Source organism: Lepisma saccharinum, chromosome 24, assembly GCF_977018435.1.
Source record: "Lepisma saccharinum chromosome 24, izLepSacc3.1, whole genome shotgun sequence".
NCBI lineage: Eukaryota > Metazoa > Arthropoda > Insecta > Zygentoma > Lepismatidae > Lepisma > Lepisma saccharinum.
This window is the reverse complement of record NC_139252.1, coordinates 57036557-57059421: the sequence shown is the minus strand read 5'-3', so window position 1 is coordinate 57059421 and position 22865 is coordinate 57036557. Positions and strand designations below refer to the sequence as shown.

The 22865-nt window shown below is 38.2% G+C and overlaps 2 protein-coding genes across 2 annotated transcripts; one reads left to right on the top strand and one right to left on the bottom strand.

The window, feature by feature from the left end:
* Positions 1-521: 521 nt before the first annotated feature.
* LOC145978409 (E3 ubiquitin-protein ligase ZNF598) lies at positions 522-18722 on the top strand. The gene is made up of 7 exons (XM_083111027.1): positions 522-770; positions 1383-1625; positions 5499-5710; positions 10246-10358; positions 12469-12619; positions 14711-16364; positions 17975-18722. Exons 1-7 carry the CDS (start codon positions 594-596, stop codon positions 18167-18169), a joined length of 2745 nt encoding a protein of 914 aa, XP_082967153.1. The 5' UTR covers positions 522-593; the 3' UTR covers positions 18170-18722.
* Positions 18363-22775, bottom strand: LOC145978189 (uncharacterized). Its single transcript, XM_083110629.1, has 2 exons — positions 21917-22775; positions 18363-18400 (listed from the first exon to the last, which is right to left on the bottom strand). Exons 1-2 carry the CDS (start codon positions 22773-22775, stop codon positions 18363-18365), a joined length of 897 nt encoding a protein of 298 aa, XP_082966755.1.
* Positions 22776-22865: the final 90 nt, after the last annotated feature.

Genomic DNA, 22865 nt, shown 5'->3' with positions numbered 1-22865 from the left:
TTCCATTTATGCGTAAATGTTTTTGGACACAGGGTCAATATCCTAGTACATGTCAAAAATAAGGAAAATATTGAAATTGTATATGACTTCGAGAAATGATTTCCCATACATCTTGTGATCCCTAATAGTCGGGAAATTAATAATGATCATGTATAAAAGTGTTGAATTCTCGTTGTTTTCTGGATTAAATGCCCGAAATGGCAACTTTTATTCCAGACATGTTATAACATTCACTTGAGAAGGAAACAGAGTGCAGAATTCGATATTTCCCGTCCAGAAAAGATTCCCTACTTAGTCGGCAAATGGTGCGTCCTTCCGCCCCAAAGAACGGAATTTTTAAAATTGCGCGCCACCAAAAAATGAAATAAAAACAAATGTTTCCTTTTTAAAGATCTATTATTTAAATACATTGAATATACCTAAATTTGGTGGCCCTGCAGATGGCAGAGAATTAATTTTTCACATCCCAGGCACGGCGAAGTGTACAATCTGTAGTTATTATAGAACCTTTGACACTCGTCATCCAGGAGATATTTGGCAAAGTATTGCTCGTGGGAGCTGCTTCGGTGAAAGCTGATTTTGCATTATTCGTAATGTCATCAAGAAGTAGTAGTGAAAACGCTGAAAACACATGTGTTGTGTGCTTTAAGAATGTTGAAATATATTCGGTAGGAGAATGTGATCATGCAGTTTGTTATGAATGTTCGACCAGGATGAGGGTTCTGTGTCGCCAGAATGAGTGTCCCATCTGCAGGCAAGACATGCCAAAGGTAAATAATTATAATGAGCATAAATTGATTTTACATTGGTAAGACGTTCGAAAAGTATATGTTTTATGTCCCGTATTGTTTCGTGTAATATGTCATAAACATTTGAAGTATACGTGTCCCATATATTGTGTAATTTGTCGTGCCTGTAGGGAAATGGAATTAGACTTTCCTTGTTTCCGGTTTAAAGGTTAACGAGCATACAAAATATTTCACACAGTTCAAGGCATACAACCAAAACATTATAAAGAATATTAATATTCATAATGGCATTTTGTAATCAACTTCATTTTAGAAGTAATCATCATTCGTAATCCTCGACAGCGTTATCCATTGCACGGTGTGGGATTCCCCTTATAAGCATGCAGTCTTATCGGCTGTCTATTCAGCAGTTTCGAAGTTAGCGAGGTTGCAAGTTAAAATTTTCATTTTAAAATGTTCGTACCGAACGTTTTTTAAGATTTTGGAAAGGTGGCGGATGGAGGGAAGTAGGTAAATGCAAGCTATGTGTGTTTTGATTTATTTGTCGTCCTGTGTAGCCTTTACTTTTTTCCCTTAACCCTCCAAACTGGGATTAAAATACATATATATACATACATTTTTTCTTCGTTTCAGGTTATTTTTACCTATGATGTCAGGCCATTTCGACTTCTAAAAAACAACAACTATCTTATGGATAAAAAGTTTAAGATATGTTTTGATGATGAATCTATACAAAAGGTATACAACAAATTACTTGAACATGTTTGCAATGTTTGCCATAATCGACCAGCTTTTAGAACCTTTCAAAATTTGAAAGATCACATGAGGAAAGAACATGAACGGCATTACTGTGATCTGTGTGTCGAGAATTTGAAGGTAAGGTCCCTATATAATAATATGACTTAACATTTTTAGATAATTTTCATTCTATGTGTGTGTGTGTAAGAGAGAGAGAGGGGGGGATAGTATTTTTAAAGCACAGGAGGTACAGGATGTAGCACCATTGAAATCCTATTGTGAAGTGCAAAATTTATTACCTGTTTGTTATGGGGAAAACACCTTTCACTCATTCATTTCGTCTTGTTTGTCATTGGTACTTACCTATTATGCATTGCCAAACATTCTCTAAGGTGGAATTTTGCTTTTCTCACGAAAATAATTTCAATTTTTCACATTACAAGTATTTATTCTTCCTTTTTTTTGCTTTCGTAAGGCACAATATGGCAGGCACAGCTTGGCACCTCGTGGATCATCAGTGGGTATGCAGTGTTTCCAACCTTCTTAACTGAAAAATGCTCCACAAACCATTCACGGATAGCCCCAGAAACCATTCACTGTAAGGTTAGGTTAGGTTAGGCAAACATAGTTAAAATTTGGGGTTTTAATCGAAAAATGCCCCACAAACCATTCACGCATAGCCCCAAAAACCATTCATGGAAGGTTAGGTTAGGCAAACAGTTAAAATTTGGGATCGTATTTGGTTTTTTCATCTTCTTGCAAAACAACGGTGTGGTTTGAAGCACTGGGGGTTACGTCATCAAACGTACGCAACAGAAGCAAGTAGAAGCAACGGCAAGTGTGCGTCAGAGATATATTTATTTCTCTTCAATAATACATGAATTCCCGTTCCAATAGATTCAACGATGAAAGAAAATACCTGCATGGACTTTGAAAATACAACAGAAACTCATTTCCGTAAGTAGTTTCTTCTGTAAAATTGAAGAAATGTGTTTTCCCCATATCAAACAGTTACCCAAAATTTAAGCAGACAAATTCCATTTATTTTGTCCTCACGTGGCAAGTAGCAGGGCAGGGATGCCATCTATGTATCAATGTTTTGACTTGTGTAGTATAGTGACAAGATGTAAGAATGCTTGTCAGATTCGCCAAAACAAGGTGAAAGGCCAATCGAAAAACAAGAAGCGTGTCAGATTGCAGTATCATTTGACTTCCAGTGTGTAGTGACATCCTTTAGTCACCCAGTGCCTTTTTCCCATTGTACCACCTTGGATTTCGATGTTTTATATATATATGTATATATAGAAGGTAAAAGGAAACACTCACCGGACAGTAGAAAAATTCAAAATTTTCACTAATTTCATAGCATCATCAGTGTGAGGAGAAATAGACGGAACCGATGATGCTATGAAATTAGCGAAAATTTTGAATTTTTCTACTGTCCGGTGAGTGTTTCCTTTTACCTTCTTTGATATTTACTTAGCCCTTTTGGCCCTCCTTGCTTTTATCCATTATATATATATATATATATATATATATATATATTGGTTCCAGTGAGCATAAAACCAAAATAAAGGAGATATTTTATTCCAAAGTTTGACCGCTGTAAGTAAAAAGCTGCCATATTGGAGTACTTTCGTTGCTATTAATTAGTAACAACCATTTGCATGCATGCTAAAAAAGTGAAAGAACATGGAAATTGCTATCAGCTCTAAACGTCCATCGTAGCCTAACAACCTAAAATTATAGCTGCTGATGTGAAATATCGTGTTGGGTGCTATATTCACTTTTGTGATGCCTTTGGGCTGTTCTGCTTCACGGTAATGTAACACGTACTTTACGAAAAACTAAACTTTAATGAGCACGTTACGAACACTACTAAAAGAGCAATGCGTCTTCTCGGTCTTCTGTACAGGTTCACTGAAATCCAAAACTAATCATCCATCAGCATATTTTACAAATCCCTTATCTCCCCCATTCTTGAATACTGCTCTCCTATCTGGACCATGGCTTCAAAAACGAATCTTTCCTGGATTGATTCTGTTATCAACTTTTTCCTCGCCATTGCTAGCCACAGAATACCTTCTCTGAGGCACCTTCACAAAACAGACATTATGTCCATCTTCAATATCCAACCACCACACATTCGTCGCGAATTAGCAGACATGAAATTCTTGCACAAAATCATGAATGGTAAAATTAAATCCGAATTTGTGCTCAACAAATTTCATCTACGTGTTCCCACACGGCCAACCCGCAATGTTAAGCTCTTCCACAATCCCACCACAAGGATCTCCCTTCTACAGCAGTCTCTTTTCTACAGGCTTCGTCACGCATATAATAACCTGCCTCCAAATGTGGACATTTAATAACCTGCCTCCAAATGTGGACATTTTCTTACCAGAACAAAGTTTTAGAAAATTGTTAACGATATATGTATAATTTTGATTTGTTTTCAGTGCTATCTTGTACTCTATTTTGTTATTGTTATTTTCCTGCTGTTACTGTTTCAGTGTAAAATGGTCATTCAGTACTGTATCTGAAACTTTAGGTAAAGTAAATAAATAAATAATACATTTCCATGAGCAAAAAGAAACTGAAAATGTTCATAAACAACGTAATCCTCATGCACCATGCAAAATATTTGTTTCTCGAAAGGGTGGGGGGGGGGGTGACTGGTAATGGCTTCTTCATGTCATCAAGCAAGAAGTCTTCCAAACATCCTAACCACAACTTGAAGAACCATATCAGTGACAATCACCAACATTTCTGGTGATATGTTATGCCAAGTAGTGAATAGCCCTCAACGCTGCTTGGCAGAATGTATGATACAATGCAGTCATCATTTTTGCCAGGGGTCATATTCAAACATTTTAGACGTCAATGGCATAGTTTGAGGACTCAGTAAATGTCTTTTCTTTTCTTACATTATGCATTTTAAAATATTATTAATGCTGCTGCATCATATATATGTAGATGCTCTTTTTTATCTGGAAAGTAGGTTTTTAGTACTCTTCAAAAGGAGGTTAAAATAATAATCAGGCGGAGTGGGGCTTCGATGACAATAATGCATCCTAGTAGAATACTGGAACCATTTTTGGTACCCTTGACCCTCTGTACCCCCTGGAGATTGTGAAATATTTTGCATGGTTTATGAAGATTTTGTTGTTCATAAACGTTCTCAGTTGATTTTAGCTCTTGGAAATGTTTTCTTGTGAAGTAAAGTACGGCTGTTACCTTAGCATGTTACTTTACCGTGCAGCAGAACAGCCCGAAGGCTGTGAATATAGCACCCAAAACTACTTTCCACAACAGCAGCTATAATTATACGTAGTTAGGTTAGGATTGTTAGGTTGGTACTGGTAGTTATTTTCGATGTGTTCTTTCACTATTTAAGTGTGTATACAAACATTTCTACTAACCAAAAGCAGCGAAAACACTGAAATTTCAGGTTTTAACTTAAGTGGGCCATTCTTTGGGATCAAATATCTGTTATTTGTGCTTTACTAAAGCTCTAACCACTTTTACATTGCGTAAAACAGTGAAATCTGTCAATTAAAAGAAAATTCGATGTAATTCTCGAGGGGGTACAGTGGGTAAACGGCCCACCATTTTTTATGTTCAATTTCTTAATTGTCTTTCTTTTTTTGTACTTCATTCATTTCAGTTGTGGAATTTAAACTGCCAACCAACCACCTTAACTGGCATAGGGTCTACTAAAAAATTGTTATTTCATACATGGATCATGTACACACATGTATTTGCTTTTCCTTTCTTCAGCTCAGAACTAAATGTGCCTGTGAGGTATACCATCTATCACAAGAGAAAAGGGCATGTCTAATTTTGTAATCTTTCGTGCATGGTTATGCTTTACAGATTAAATAAACTTTTGTAACAATATAATTTGAAAAGAAGAGTATCGGGCTGACACTTGAATACTATGTATATGAACGTGTTGATGAGATGAAGACACTACCGTTTGTAATCAGTCTACTTCTGTTTTTAATCAAGATATTTACAGGAGAGCGCAGGAGCTATACAAGATCAGATTTAGCCCAGCATAGACGAAAGGGGGACACGGATGACAGATCCCACAAAGGCCACCCCCTGTGTGTATTCTGTGATCAGAGGTATATGGACAATGATGAATTGTATAGGCATCTTCGACGAGATCATCTTTTCTGCCACTTTTGTGACGCAGATGGTTATCATCAATATTACAGGTAATTTTCCTTTGTTAATAATGCAACTTCTCTCGTATGAAGTGTATCAGAAATTGTATGATGAATATTTTGGTACGGTATGAACAAGGAAGACCTCTGTGACTGCAGTCTTGCTGGCTTGGGTACCTGGACCCACAGTGTAACCCTCTGTGGGATTATGGTGTCCTTATGTGTGCTGGGTGCCCTTTAACACCGTCAGCCCTTAACTGGGGTAAAGAGTTTGTATCCTCGGAGATAGTTTGGTTGTAGGTGTCTGTGACAACATTAGTTTTAGAAATGGAGTGAGGATGTTTTCAACGGACATATTTTCTTTTCTTTTTAAGGTCATGTTATTACAGGGTGGCTACTCACCAGTAATTCCTTGAATTCTGGGAATTATGTGTGATTTATTGTCTGGGAATTCTGCATGAATTTTTCTACATATACGTGAAAAAATGGCAACTATTATTAATCCAAATCCCATTAAATTATACATATTTATAAATGCCTGGAGGCAAGTTTTTCAGAGTTTAGTTTTTATTTTTATCGAAGGAAAAGGAAACTGCGTGGAACATAGAACCGAATTCTCTCAATCCGTTTCCTTTTTAGTGTCCTGTGCAGAACAATACATTACATAGACAGAAGATTATTGCAAGATTAGATATCTTGAAGTTGATTAGGTAAATTTGCGTTCGAAATTCTTATACAATTATTTTTTTTCGTCGATTAGAATATCCCGTAACATTCGTGACATTTGTTTGTAGATTATTTTGAGTCTTGAGTATGTGAAATGACAAATGTACACTCCGCAGCTTAAATTAAATATTTTAAATGTGTGTGTGTGTGTGTGTGTGTGTGTGTATATATATATATATATATATATATACAAATAATGAAGGAGACAGTAAACACTTACCACACGAATAGAAATAATTCAATATTTCGCGATCTGAGTCGCATTTTCAAGACGGTAGAAAAAAGATCGATGACACTTTGAGTAGAGGCACAGAATACTGACCGTAGCGTCTCTACGGTCAGTGTTGCCAGAAACAGTTGAAAGGAAACACGAAATACTTTAGCCAGTGTTTACTGTCAGGTGGGTGGGTAGTTTCGGGGAGGAGAGGAAAGAGTTACTGGTTGGCTAGGTTGAGTCCGGGGGGTATAGTGGCGTGCATGCCTGCTATATAGGCCCTTTCCCATCGCCTACGGAAAGATGTGTCAGAGCGGGGGGGTAAAAGGTGGATGATGGCGACACGGAAGCAGTTATTGAAGGTGGTGTTATGGCTGTTGGTGTGGATGGCAACTGTGAAATCGGAGTTTTGGGTGGAGGAACGGTGATTATTTATCCTTAGATTCAAGGGGGTGGAGGTTTCGCCTAGGTAGAAGTTGCCGCAGATTTGACAGATGAGGGTGTAAATTAGGTTAGATGAGTGGCAGGTGCCCTTAGGGTGAAGGGTGAACTCACCTGCCGCTGTAGGGATCAGGAGGGTGGGGGAGGTGATGAGTATGGGGCAGGTCTTGCATCTGGGTTTATTGCACCTGTGGGCTGGGGGAAGGGGTGCGGAAGGGGTGGGGGTGTTTCGGACCAAGATGTTTTGGAGGTTGGGGGGGCGACGGAAGACGACCCTGGGTTTTTCCGGAAAGATGTCTCTGGTCTCGGGATCGCTGTGCAGGATGGGGAGGAGGGAGTGGAGGGTATGTCTGATTTTCGTAATGTGAGGGTGGTATTGGGTGATCAGAGTTGGAGGGTTGGTTTTGGGTTGTTTGGTGCGGTTGTGGGAGTTAGCTCTAGTGATTTGTTTGTTGATGAGGGTGGAGGGGTAGCCACGGTTGGTTAGGGCTTGGTGCAGGCGTAGGTTGTAGTTTTGGCGGGATGAGGGGGATGAGTTGAGGCGCTGGCCTCTGAGGGCTAGGGAAAATGGGATGGCTTTTTTGGTGTGGTAGGGGTGTGAGCTGGAGTAGTGGAGATACTGGAGGTGGTTGGTTGGTTTGATATGTATGGATGTTTCCAAGTGGTCTCCCACAATGTGGATGTCCACATCGAGGAAGGTCACTTGGTCTTTGGAGTGGAACCAGGTGAATTTGAGGGTGCTGAACTCATTGAGTCGGTTTAGGAATGTTGTGAGGGAGGGTTCGCCATGTTGATGACATTTTTCTCCTCTGGACACATGGCGAACCCTCCCTCACAACATTCCTAAACCGACTCAATGAGTTCAGCACCCTCAAATTCACCTGGTTCCACTCCAAAGACCAAGTGACCTTCCTCGATGTGGACATCCACATTGTGGGAGACCACTTGGAAACATCCATACATATCAAACCAACCAACCACCTCCAGTATCTCCACTACTCCAGCTCACACCCCTACCACACCAAAAAAGCCATCCCATTTTCCCTAGCCCTCAGAGGCCAGCGCCTCAACTCATCCCCCTCATCCCGCCAAAACTACAACCTACGCCTGCACCAAGCCCTAACCAACCGTGGCTACCCCTCCACCCTCATCAACAAACAAATCACTAGAGCTAACTCCCACAACCGCACCAAACAACCCAAAACCAACCCTCCAACTCTGATCACCCAATACCACCCTCACATTACGAAAATCAGACATACCCTCCACTCCCTCCTCCCCATCCTGCACAGCGATCCCGAGACCAGAGACATCTTTCCGGAAAAACCCAGGGTCGTCTTCCGTCGCCCCCCCAACCTCCAAAACATCTTGGTCCGAAACACCCCCACCCCTTCTGCACCCCTTCCCCCAGCCCACAGGTGCAATAAACCCAGATGCAAGACCTGCCCCATACTCATCACCTCCCCCACCCTCCTGATCCCTACAGCGGCAGGTGAGTTCACCCTTCACCCTAAGGGCACCTGCCACTCATCTAACCTAATTTACACCCTCATCTGTCAAATCTGCGGCAACTTCTACCTAGGCGAAACCTCCACCCCCTTGAATCTAAGGATAAATAATCACCGTTCCTCCACCCAAAACTCCGATTTCACAGTTGCCATCCACACCAACAGCCATAACACCACCTTCAATAACTGCTTCCGTGTCGCCATCATCCACCTTTTACCCCCCCGCTCTGACACATCTTTCCGTAGGCGATGGGAAAGGGCCTATATAGCAGGCATGCACGCCACTATACCCCCCGGACTCAACCTAGCCAACCAGTAACTCTTTCCTCTCCTCCCCGAAACTACCCACCCACCTGACAGTAAACACTGGCTAAAGTATTTCGTGTTTCCTTTCAACTGTTTCTGGCAACACTGACCGTAGAGACGCTACGGTCAGTATTCTGTGCCTCTACTCAAAGTGTCATCGATCTTTTTTCTACCGTCTTGAAAATGCGACTCAGATCGCGAAATATTGAATTATTTCTATTCGTGTGGTAAGTGTTTACTGTCTCCTTCATTATTTGTATTTATCCACCCTTCTGGCACCATTTCTAACCCTATTCCTGTATATATATATATATATATATATATATATATATAATGGATAAAAGCAAGGAGGGCCAAAAGGGCTAAGTAAAAATCAAATAAGGTAAAAGGAAACACTCACCGGACAGTAGGAAAATTCAAAATTTTCGCTAATTTATAGCATCATCGGTGTGAGAAGAAACAGAAGACGGAACCGGAAGTTGGGGCCCTGCAGAGTTGCCAGGTCCCCATCGAAGAAGATGCGGTTCCGTCTATTTCTCCTCACACCGATGATGCTATGAAATTAGCGAAAATTTTGAATTTTTCTACTGTCCGGTGAGTGTTTCCTTTTACCTTCTTTGATTTATTTATATATATATATATATATATATATATAATGGATAAAAGCAAGGAGGGCCAAAAGGGCTAAGTAAAAATCAAATAAGGTAAAAGGAAACACTCACCGGACAGTAGAAAAATTCAAAATTTTCGCTAATTTATAGCATCATCGGTGTGAGAAGAAACAGAAGCTTCTGTTTCTTCTCACACCGATGATGCTATAAATTAGCGAAAATTTTGAATTTTTCTACTGTCCGGTGAGTGTTTCCTTTTACCTTATTTGATTTTTATATATATATATATATATATATATATATATATATATATATATATATATACTGTTTAATTGATGTGAATTTGAATTTTTTGATGCATTGGAATCGCACAGATTCTTCATATTGTTAATACATTTGTATTATGTGTGTGGTGAGTGACGGTAGTACTTAGGGTTGAAATAGAGAAAACGTCTGCTTGTACCTTGAATTTTTGGAAAGTTCGCCTTGAAAACTGGGAATTATTCCTGAATGTTATGATGTTCTCAGAGTGGTCACCCTGTATTAATTCTGTTCAGGTAAACAGCTAACAGCCTATGTGCTTTAAAAATCAGTTAATATATGATTTTCACTTCTTGCAGATACTGATAGGTCATAGTTTTTGTTTTTTTCGATTTAAAATAGCTGAAGAAATAATTGAATTGTAAGGAATTAATATAAAATTAAAGCAGCACAGTATATTTAATAAGAGGTGCTAAAGTATTGTGTGATCATAATTTGTAAAATTACTTGGCGTTTCAGCACTTACGATTACCTTCGAGAACATTTTCGAGCAGAGCACTTCCTCTGTGAGGAAGGGACCTGCAGGGAGGAAAAATTCACTTCAGTTTTCCGTACAGAGATAGATTTGAAAGGTAAGAAATCATTTATTATATTGCAGACATCTAAATGTGTGTATGATAGAGATACGGATTGGATTGGGATGGGAGTGTGAAAATCTTGGAAGTACACACGCTATTTATCCCTGAAGCGACTGTTTTGGCATTTTTGCCATCAAATCTACCATTCCCCAGAAATTTCCAACAATTATAATTCAGAGTACTTGGAGAAATAATTATTTTTTTAATGCACAACCCTGAAATGAATGATAAATCAAATAATTAGCTTCATCTTGTTTTTTGATAATTTCAGAACTTCAGTATGACTTTACAGGAAATAACCTTCCTTTCACCAGGTACTGAAAGTTCAAGCTTCATCCCGTAATTCTTTTTGTACAACAGGAAAGTATGACAATAAAAATAATGCATTGTCATAACAACATATGAAAATAGTTAGGCTAAGTCCAAAGTTCCACATTTGTGCAATATGTTGAATTCATATTCATAACAGTTATTTTTGACTGACAAAATGAAAAACAAATATTTTAAATCATATGTGTTCTTTCAGACAAGAAAGATATGATACATCAAATTTATAATTAAATTTATTGAAATTATGTACATTTGCATTGGCATCAAGGTTTATATACCATGGTCAACTCTTTAAAATTGTTCAATGTATAATATGATGTCATACTTGGTATTTTGTATCAACATTCAAAAAATGGTAATTGTAATCATTAGATAAGTATATTGTGATATACATAGTAAAATAGCTGTAACAGAGCAAATATGTACATTTACTACATAAACATTCAAGCTGTTAAGCACTTATGGACAAAAATATAAAACAAAAACAATTGAAGATAACTCATACTAAAAAATCTGGCTTGAACTAGTTGCTCTAATACTAGTTGTCTGTGACTTTAAAAAGATCTGAGGATGGAAAAAAGATAAGTACAGATTTAGCAATATGGAATGGTGATATATTTGTACAATAATTGTTGCTTTTAAAGCATTAAACTGGGCAATGTTATAATAACTTGGATGTTTAAGTTATATAGAAGCCTTTTATGACTCGAATGAACTTTGAATATGATATAATCTTATAAAGATTCGAAAGTTGTGGAATGACACTGATATGTATAATAGATGCCATGTTGAATTGGAAGCAGTGAATAGGTATCTGTTTTCATCTTCCTTAACGGGCAGGCTTGTAAATGTTACAGTTCCTCAAATGAGTGCTTGGAGGAAGGTCGCATAGAGTGACACTTATATGTTCTACGTTTGGAGGTGATTTGATCAGATGATGAATTTCGAAAACTGAAGCTCAGAATTGTAGATACAAAGACTTGCTTTATCCTGGAAGGAGATAACAAAGATATATTTTTTTTTATGTATAGCATTGATATCTTATAAATGTTCTTGTAAACATATGCATAATTTGATGCTATTGTAATTTTTGTTGTTTCTAGTTTTATTTTTTATTTTTATCAATATAATAATTATAAAGTTATCAGTATATGTAAATTTAAATTTCCTTTTCAATATAGCACCATAGCTACCTATTGTGCTGATACTGAGTTTGAATTATACTGACAAAGTCGTTATACAAGCATGATTTTTATAACAAGTATGATATTTACCCAGTTCATTCTGACTGAACATGGTTTGATTTTTAATAAAATGTCAGACCTTTGGCAAAAAATCTCAATAATAGACACCCATACATTTCAGGCTGATGGAATTTGCTTCAAAGAAACTGTTTATTTAAGGTATTTCTAAGAATACGAAGTTATGATTTGTATTTTCAAGTTATAGAATATTGTTAGAAATTTCAGAATGATGAAATTATTGCCCACAACCAACACAGTACAAATTAATTCCTCACTCATCCAGAGCATGTTTGAAGTGTATTTTCATTGTTTTATATGCAGATATCACTTATATCACAATTAATATTTGATTATTAATTTAATATTAAAGATAATCTTTAGAAATGCATCTGATTGTTTTTGTATTGCTGTTTGCATCAAAATTTATAAAACATAATTTGCGAAGAGATTTATTTGTTAAAAAGTTATGTAGTTCATCCTATTTATAATGAAATGTAAGTTTCTCTTACTACTTCTGTTTCTCTGTACAGCTCATAAATATTCTGCTCACGGCCGTATGCTTGGGAAAGCAGCAGCCAAACAGGCTCGTACCTTGGAGCTGGAGTTCACCCTGGCACCTCGACCAGATGGTGGACTGCGCGGTGGTCGAAGGGGACCAAGAGGTCGCATCAAACAAGAAAGGTACTAACTACATGCTGTACAGGAAAGATCTGAACCAAATTATATTATTTTTAGTCTTTAAAATTGTATTCACTAGTACAACTCCAGTGTGTGTATCTTTATTTATTGGTTTGTAGTTTATAGTAATAATTATAATGGTTATTAATTTGTAATATTGAAGAATTTTATGTGTGATTTTCCGTACTGGTGAAACTCATGAAAAGGATTAATGTCGGCGACATTCATCTTTTCTGTTCAATAACAGTTGTAAATTCCCCTATGTGTGTGATATTGTTCCACCAATGCCCAAACCACAAACGTGCAAATTTTGACTTTTCACTGAGTGGAGTTTTAGACTTATTTTTTTGTTGATATATTCCTATACATCACCTTATAAAAAGCCATATGTAGGTACATATTTTTACTAGGGCTGAGCTAATACCACTATTTGCTGATACCAATACCTGTATAATTCCAGTATAAAATAACAGACTAGTTACTGAGTCTTACTAACTTGTCACATCACCAGGTACATATCTAGAAATATAATTTGGGGAACCTATCCGAGCCAAGTGTCTCAGAAATATAATAATAAGTGTTTCTACTTAATACGTTAATATAATACATAGGTCTATTCGTAATAATTTGGAAATTAATTAATTCGTACTTAGTTACTGCGATTCCTATGGAGTAATGTTCTATATGTAACCACAGACTAAGGAACGGAAGAAAGACAACGGTAATACCTATTTTGTTTCTTGTCTAAAAATTTTGTTATTAGTATTATTACATGAATTGGTAAAAAGATGCATAAGAATGGAAATATAATAGCGCATATTCATTATCTAGTTCATGTCTAGTTAAGACCACTAAAATTTGTGTAAAAACAACTGTCCTGGCAAGGAAATGTAAAGAAAAAATGATGTTACGTCCAGTTCACGAAAAGTAAAGTTCCTGATTAATATTTTATGTGCATTATTATAAGTAGTTTTTACATAAATCTTTAGAGGGGCCTCCCTGATGGTGTAGTGGTAATGTCGTTGCCTTGTAACCAAAAATCCCAGGTTCGATACTCGGTGGTACATAATGGTTCGGATCCCACTTTAAACTGTAGGTCAAGTCCCGATGAGCCTATCTGTGCATAGACTTGAAACAAAAACTACTGTTCAAGCTCAATCTTCTTTAGTACCGTCATTCAAAGCCGTATAGTCCCAATCTAATCTCTGCGGAAATAAATGACCTTCATTGACTGATACCAGCAGTCACTCAAAAGACTGGCATAGAAGGGAAGAGGACAAGAAGAAATTGCTGAATCCACTTCCCGCTTTACCATAGATCAAACAATGCTAGTTTCACAGTGACCTTCATCCCTCTTTAGCAAGAACTCCGCAACTACCTGTCCCGGCATTAGTGTTGGTGTATGGTTTACTAAAAACATCCACTTATCTTACCTCTTACCCCCACGAGCTTTTAAGCAAGAATTCGTTATGAATGGTTTATTTTATTTCCACATCGTGAACTAAGCAGTTCCATGCCTTCATGGTCACATTTGGATTCAGCTTTCACTTAACCATGTCATCTGCTTCCCATGAGGGTGAGGGTTTATGATCCAGTGTTTCAAGGAAAATCTATGGAACTTCTTATGCTGGTGTCCCAGGGAAGGGTGAACAAACTTTTAAAAAGGACAAATGTTGAGACGAGTTGTTGCTTTTGCCCACTCTTCTAGCCGCTAAAAATGTGTGGTATAGGTAGAAAAAATTAAACCGATACTGGAATTGGCTCAACCCTATATTTTACCGATGACGAAATTTATCCAAAGGTAAAACTTTTTTTTCTTCCTTCCCAAAATGATTTGAAATATTAAAATTCTTTTATCTCAAAAGTAAGATTTAGCATATTCATGGTTTTGGCGTTAGTGGGGTCACATAACCTTGCTTTATTTGTAACAAAGCCTAGATATCAAAAATATCTCATTTAAAAGTATGATCAATTGTGCCAACCTCCAAATTGGAAAACAATTAAATTGTCCCCCCTATCTTCCTCCCACTTAATTGACCCTTCATATATGCCTAATTTGTATTTGCATCCTATAATCCTGTTTATTGATTGCAGGGAGGAGGAACTGGGTGCAGTGGGTGGTTCTGAAGAACTGGAGCAGATATGCCAGTCTCCAATGATAAACATGAACTGCACGCAGGAATTTCCTACACTTGGCACCAACCCTCAACCTGCTGTGAACTCGGCACCAGCGAGGAAGGTGCAGGTCAACAATGGCCTTACGATCAGGACGGCCAGACCCCAGCGGCCACTCGCAATAACAGACGAGAACTTTCCCGCTCTCGGTGGAGCAAGTGTGACGGTGACAACTCCACAATCTCCCAGCAGCAATGTCCGGAAAACACTGCATCTGAGTCTCAACAGCCAGGATCGAGTGAAGGAGTTGGGTTCCGGCAGCCAAACTTCGCAGAACAGAAAAGCTCCGAACGTTTCCATCCAAGTAAACCATTCGCAAAGTTTCGCGCCTTCAAACAGAGTGGTGAGCGTATCGAGTATCGCACGGTCCCAGCCACAAGTAACCAGACTTTCTAGCAGTCGAAATATCACCATTCGTCCCTCTGACAGTGATTTTCCTAGCTTGTCGTCATCATCTGCTGCATCTGCCTCTTCCGTTGTGTCCTGGACAGATAATGTAACCACCAAACCCTCTACTGCAGTACGAAATAGCCATCAAGCTGTTCGAGTAGAAGACGAGTACCCAGCAGTAAGTGCCAAATTAAGCAATGTCGGAAGTACGAGCAGCAAACCAAAAGCAAAAAAGGCTTCATCGGTTCTCATACCAGTTTCCAGTACGTGGACCACTTTGTCATCCACCAGCACGACTACATCTGTTAGCGACAGCAACAACAGTACTGTTAAAAATAAACCGTGTGACAGTGACGTGCCTCAGAATAGTGTAAGCAGCGTAGAAAACGTGAAGGTGAAATCCAAGAAGAAGAAAGCCAAAAGCGGAAACGCTTCCGGTGGTATGGAAAGCAACAAATCTTCAAGTTCCTCAAAGGATGCGACGCCAAATTTAGACAACAGCAAAAGGAAGAAAAAACAGGAACATCACGATCAAAGCCAGGACAACATTGACTCCGTCAAGAATCAAGAAAATGAGAGGCCAAGCTCAGCGGACAATATTTCTTCTGAACGCAAACGATGCGAGGTGAAGATAGACAGTCTAAAAAATGGAGAGTTGAATGAAAACAGAGAATCTGACAAATATGGGGATGACCGTGAGAACGAGTTCCTTCCTTTTTCTGGACTTAAGTCCGACAAACGTCCTCCAGGATTTGAATCCGTTAATGCATCCAACCCTCCTCCAGGTTTTAGCGTGATTGCAAGCAAGCCGCCTCCTGGATTTTCTGTGCGATTGAATTCCGTGGCCCGTCCTTCTAATGGTTTGCCTCTCAGCAACCTGACATTTACGAATAGCAGCGGTGAAAGCTTCCCAATTTCACCAAGTTCAGAGCAGAAATATGTATTTGTCGCTCCACCTGATTTTGCAAAGCGGAACCAAGTGTTGGTGGCAAAAGTTAAGGATGTCCTGGAAGAGAACACCCAGTCTCTGGAGGAGTTCAGGAAACTATCTTCGGAATTTCGGCAAGGGACTGTTTCCGGGAAAGAATACTACCAACACTGTCTGTCAACCATGGGTGCTGCAGCCTTTGCAGTGATCTTTCCCGAGCTGCTAGTCCTTCTTCCTGACATAAACAAACAACAGGCAAGTAAAAATTATTTTGTGTGATTCAAACCAACACGATGCTAACATCAGAAATTTGTGTGTGTTGGTCATAGTGGTTTCAGAAAGAAATTTTGCAATTTTTAAGAAACTACTATTTTATCCTACCTAATATATTATAATATTTTGAATTTCCCCGCATAGCTGTTTTCTGTAGTACGTCAAGATGTTATTCGAAAATTTAACATTAACACCTTCATGAAATGCATAATGAAAAAGATAACTTATTTACGGAGTCATCAGAGATTTGCTAGTAGCATGCAATCTAATAATAAAATAACAATACAAGTAAATTTCATGAAATCTATATTTTTCATACACCTTTTTCATAATGAGAGAGTATTCCAGAAAAACGTATTGGCCGTTATCATACCAATATTTTCTAACGAGGGAACCACCGTCAAATTGGTTATTTTCAATAACATAAGTAAAGTTAGTTCCGTGGGCTGTGATTGTGCATACAGGGGAATGTTGTTATAGAGCACCACATATTCTCGATCACGATCAAAACGGTAATGGAACTTGATGTGCTGATATGCTACACCCAGTCATAAGCTGGTTGATGGTTCTTGCCCCTTAAAAGGCTGTTCCACCATGAAATTTAATATATAAAACAGTGCAGAATAGAATTTGGAAAGCATGTGATACGTGTTGTGAGGACCAGTTGATAGTGTACTCAGGAAATATCCAATTTTGTAAAAGCAAAATTCGCTAACTTTTCCATGTTTTCCATACAAAGAACCAAAATTTTCCAGACCAAGTCAGGGCAATTCATGTACTTCAACATGTGTATAAGAAGGTCACTATATTTAAATAAACACCAGACTTAGATTCTCAATTAACAAAGTTTGTAGAATATTCACTTCACATGTTACAAGTAATACACAATAATAAAAGGGATGCGAACAGGAATTGACTGTTAGATAGGGGCAACAGGGGGTGAGCTTTTGAATATTACTTGCCACATTTTCATTAATGGTTAACAGAGAATTCTTAAGTTATGGCACAAATAATATATAATTGTAGTAAAATTTAATAATTAACCTTATCGGGCCTCCACGATGGCGCTGTGGTAGCGTTGTTGCCTTGCAATCAAGGGGTCGTGGATTATATACCCAGTGGAGGCACAAGTGGTTCGGATCCCACTTTAAACTGTAGGTCCAGTCCCAATTAGCCTTACTGTGCATAAAGTGGACTTAAAACACTAAATCAATCAATCACAATTAACCTTATCAACCAAACAACCCACTAGAGTGATAAATGCCAATAGCCTTTTACTGTTGTAAATTTCTACTTTAATATCGTTCAAAACATGAATTCTTTTTCTTGAGTATTTAATATGCATTTTCTACTTTAACTACCAGTAATACTCAGTAAACTAAACTGAAGTATAATTTAAAATTTTTTGCTTTCATTTTTTTTCTTTGTTCATAAAACTACTTTTCCAGTTCCAAGATTTCCATGACTTCCAGAAAAGTAAATTCCCTGTAGCTTTTCCAAACTGGAAAACACCCTGGTACTAAGAAGGTTGGCAACACCTGCTGCAGTGCCTGCTGAAACTGAGCAAGTGTTGATTCAGTGTTTATTTTCAGGAATTGTGGGAGGTGCATTCTGGAATCAAGGCCAAAGGTTCTCTACGAAAGCAGTTCGAGGTGTGCGCAACTTGCCAACAAGTCCTCGCAGTTTCTGACTTACGACAGCACATGAGCTCCCACGTCTTGGAGAATCACTTCCCAGCTTTGCCTGTGGCTTCATCCACCGAACCTCCAACGTGGGTCAGGAAATGATTATAATATGATGTAGAAGTACGTGTGTTTTGACTGGATGAACCACAGCTGTGCTGATGGAATTACCTGGTTAATGAAACGTATCTACTGCAAATGTGTTCCTTCATTGGTTACGAAAAATATATGATGACCTGAATATTTATGTATTTTTCTTCTTTCATATGGGAACTTAAATGTACATTTTGGGAGAGTTCTAAAGTTCCTGGAGTGTAATATCATTGCTCTTTGTAACTGGAAAAATAATAATGAGAGAAAACCCTGTGAGCTCATAGACATTATAGAAATTAATAACTAATGAGACAAAATGCTTTTGTTAATAGTTCTTAAGCAATTATATTATACTTACTTGCGAGAATTTGTAAGGAATGTGTTTTCTTTTCTATTTTGAAGTTCAAAGAACTAATTACTTAATGCAATTGATCGCGAATTTCCTTTTATGGTCCGTGGCCTACATTTGTGATTAGCAAAGATTGTGATAAAAAGTATAATTTGTTTCTGTAAGTAACAAAAGTTGAAATGGAAAAGAATAATAAAGTTAGTACATAGTGAAAAATAGTCAACCTTTTTTACAGTGCATGCAGGAAGTCACTGTGCTTGTGACCTAATGGAAGAAGTTTATGAGTATTTCAGAATGATGGTCATCACTAGTACGGAACCTAAGGTGCGTAATGCAAATTCTGTATAAGCACCTCCATGCAAAACTGTGCTGATTCTAAGATGACTGCCATTTTATTTTTGGTAGACAAGTGGCACATCTTAAAAGGATATTCTATAATGAAACTTAAATTGGCAAGCCACTAAAATATTGTGAGGTTGATAGCACATGGCTTCCAACTGCTGTATTAAGGTTTTGTCAATGTGTGTTATTGTGTAAACAGAATCTGGACCCATTGTTGAGTCCGTGCAAAACAATGAATGGCTTAAGGAACAACTAGTCCCATCCTGATATGGTTGGAAGGATCGGCTGAGTTTTCCCTATCCCATCACTCACCGCAAACTGTCAGCATAATCCACAGGAGCAGTTTTCTTCCTGTTTAACTAAAATTTCCCTTGAGATGCTGAAATTCCCTTTTCGGCCTTCAAATTCCCTGTGTTGTTGGGTAAGATATTTTAGCTCTTATCCTCATATTTAAAAAGGCTCTACAATGCTGAAGTTGCAGCGCACAAACTTTTGAATTTTAATGTTCCCCATATCTTGTACATTTTGTTTTTCGTTTCCCCTTTCCATATTTATATCTATACTATTTGTGAGATTGCAACACTATGAACTACATTGGCGCGGTATCTCAGTCGTTAAGGGCATCTGACTACCATGCGAGACACCCAGGATCGATCCCTAGAAAGGCAGCCAGGGGTATCGTGCTGATCACCACCCCCGCCTTCGGCCGTGATCAAGAAAGTGTGGGGCCCTAACTCCACATCCACATATGCCTTCATGGCATGGTGCAAAGCACAGGGGATCATTTTACTTTTTTATTATGAGTCCTTTTGTGTGGCTGCACATTCTTTCTTTTGTTCTAAGCACAGTTTGGCAGTTCTGCTGCACTTCTAAGTCACGTAATATTACAATGATAACTTCCGTTGCATGCTTGGTGTACAGTTGCCACTCAGAACATTGAAACACTTGTGGATCATATTCTTGTCTTCTGAACAGTATATTTGCATTTAGCAGTTTGTTCAACATGAGAGAGCTAAGTATCCTGCTCCGCACCAGGGTGGGCTGCTCGAAGTTTCAAACTCTGATCATGGTATCGATGTATCATTGTGTTAGTCCGGTTCATCCATTTCATCTGTTCGTCATTGTCGTGATTAGACCAGAAGGTAGAAAATGGACATAAAATAAACAATAGAAGTGGATGGAGATAGCTAGATAAACAATAGTCTACTTTCGATGTAAAAAAATAAGAGTTTCAAATTGTGGAGCATGGTATATTTTATGAATGCTTTACTTTGGTTTCTTTGTGGGCTGTTGTAGTCTGTGTTTGTGTCCATACAAAACAGCCGTTTCTTATTCTTAGATATATTTCTATCACACTAAAAAGGTTTTTATACTGTGTGAAGGAAGTTTATTATTGACACTTTTAAAGTTTCGTGAATTTCTGCTCCTCATTTACAATATCATAATCAGTGGTGTAGAGTTATAGTATGCCCGTACTCTCGGCGTTCCCAGATTTAAAAATTCAAAAATGCATAAATGCTGTAAATGTAAAGTAAATCTTGACTAATTCCATATATGTCTGACCTTCATGGCATTATAATAGCTATTTCTCACGATCCGCTTGCAACGCTCCACTAACAACACTCGTTCTAGCATTTTTTCAATGCCTTTCCTGGCCGGATGCCGAGCAAGTTCGGCGTACAGCACCCTATATTTCTTGCTGCCTTTCTGGAAGGAAAGCTTGGATCTCTAAAGCACGCACCCAAATGCTCTCTCGTACGCAGCGTATGGAGCAGAGGGCTACATGATTGGTTCACGTGACCCGTCGTGCCTTCTGAAGCAGACGACAGCGGTAGAATTCCTACCCGGTTCTTCGCGCTCGTGCCACTCGTTCTATGTGATGCTACAATACGCAATATTGACTGACGTAACTTTACCAAACTGAAATATATCACTTCTTAATGGCCACTGCATTGTATAATTTATCGCACGAACAGGGATGTGCATTAAAATCTAAAAGATCAACACAGTTTTTGTCAAATAAGTTGGTGAAGTCCTCGTGGTAGAAGTTCAGCCTGTGGCTGCTCTACCACTTAATAAAAAAAAAAATAGTTTTGCGGGTTTTATTTTTTTGTTATTATGTAACTGCTTAATATTGTGTCAATGGAAATGTTTAGCATTCATTTGAAAACTCTTAACATCGAATGGTCTCTGGACAAAATTATTTTGAAATGTTTATCAACATTCTCAAGACGTAATAAACAGTGGTCTGAATTACTAATCGCCACTGTTACGTTAGTAGAGTGTACGATAGTTGGATCATCTGCCCACCTCCGTGTCAGAGTGTTGTGCACAGCACGCCAAGATGACAGAGGCCCCTTATTCGAATCCCGGGCCGAGCACGGGTGTTCTTTGTGAGTGTCCCTTCATCAATATCATCACCACTCATATTCATATTCGCGATTAACCAAAAGTGGTAGAAAAGCGAAGTAAAATAAACCTAATCAATCATTAGTTGGATCATTCACAACAATGACATCTACTGTTGTCCAGGGGCTTGTGATTCAGGTAGGTTTTATAATGATTTGTGTCATGACTTGACTTGACTTAATTCCTTTAGTTCCTATTGGAACATAGGGCATCCACGAAGTGTCTCCATCTCACTCTGTTGCATGCGATCTTCTTCATTTCTTTCCAACTTTTACCCTGTTGTTTTCCTTCTTCTTCAACAGTACGTCTCCATGAACTTTTGGGTCTTCCCCTTTTTCTAGCCCCTTGAGGGTTCCAGTAAAGTGCTTGCTTTTCAATTGTGTTGTCTGCTTTCCTTAGTGTGTGTCCTATCCAGTTCCATTTTCTTCTTTTAATTTGGTTTTTGATCTGGTCTTCTGATGCTCGTATCCAAAGTTCTTGATTTGTGATTAATTCTGGCCAATGTACATTTAATATTCTCCTGAGACATCTGTTAATAAAAACTTGTAGTCTGTTTGTGATTTCAGTTGTGACTTTCCAGGATTCTGCTCCATACAGCAATACTGATTTAACATTACTTCTAAAAATCTTTAACTTTGTTTCTGTAGTTATAATCCTACTTTTCCATATTGGGTAAAGTTGTACAAAGGCCCCATTTGCTTTCTTGATGCGTTGTTTTACATCATGTTCTGCTCCTCCATTTGTTGCAACTACACATCCTAAGTAAGTAAAATTGTCTACATCCTCTAATATTTCATTTTGTAGTTGAATATAATCTTGGATTCGTGCATTTATTCGCATTGTTTTAGTCTTTGATTTATTTAATGTCGGTCCGAATTTTTTAGCTTCTACAACCAGATCTTCCAATTTAGTTCTTGCATCTCTAAAAGATTCTGACAACAGACACACATCATCGGCAAAATCTAAATCTTCTAATCTATCCATAAGGCCCCATTGCATTCCTCTTCTTTTTCCCTTTACGGTTTCCCTCATTACTGTATCTATTACGAGAAGAAAAATAAGAGGCGACAGAATACATCCCTGCCTCACTCCAGATTCTGTTTCAAAGGGTTCTGTAACATCTCCTTCATGAATAACTTGACTCTTGTATTGTCGATATGACTCCTGGATTATCCTTATTATCTTAAGTGGTATTTTTATTATAAGACCCCTTTTCCAATCTTCTGGCATTTTCTCTTTTTCCCAAACTGCCGCGAACACTTCATATAATATTTCTGCCATCAAGTTTACATTTACCTTCAAAATCTCTGGTGGAATTTGGTCTATTCCAGCTGCTTTCCCATTCTTTTGTTGCTTAAGTGCTAGTTTGATTTCCTTAATTGAAGGAGGAAGGTCTGAAATTCTCATCTCTGTACGCTCTTCAGTTTCTTCAGCCTCACTCTCTATTTCTCTCGTTCTGTCATTTTCTCTGATGTTCCTATTTAATACCTCTTCAAAGTGCTCTTTCCATCTCTTCATTTGTTCTTGTTTATCCGTTAACAGCCTGCCATTCTTATCCTTGACTGGTATATTTTTCTTAAATTGTCGCTTTGATAGTAAGCGTGCTGT

Coding starts and splice junctions, on each gene's coding strand:
- LOC145978189 (XM_083110629.1), bottom strand. CDS start 22,775: ATGAAGAGATGGAAAGAGCACTTTGAAGAGGTATTAAATAGGAACATC. Junction 18,401..21,916: donor ACTTTACCCAATATGGAAAA/GTAGGATTATAA, acceptor TTATTTTTCCAG/TTACAAAGAGCAATGATATT.
- LOC145978409 (XM_083111027.1), top strand. CDS start 594: ATGTCATCAAGAAGTAGTAGTGAAAACGCTGAAAACACATGTGTTGTG. Junction 1,626..5,498: donor TGTGTGTCGAGAATTTGAAG/GTAAGGTCCCTA, acceptor TTTTTAATCAAG/ATATTTACAGGAGAGCGCAG. Junction 16,365..17,974: donor CTGACATAAACAAACAACAG/GCAAGTAAAAAT, acceptor GTTTATTTTCAG/GAATTGTGGGAGGTGCATTC.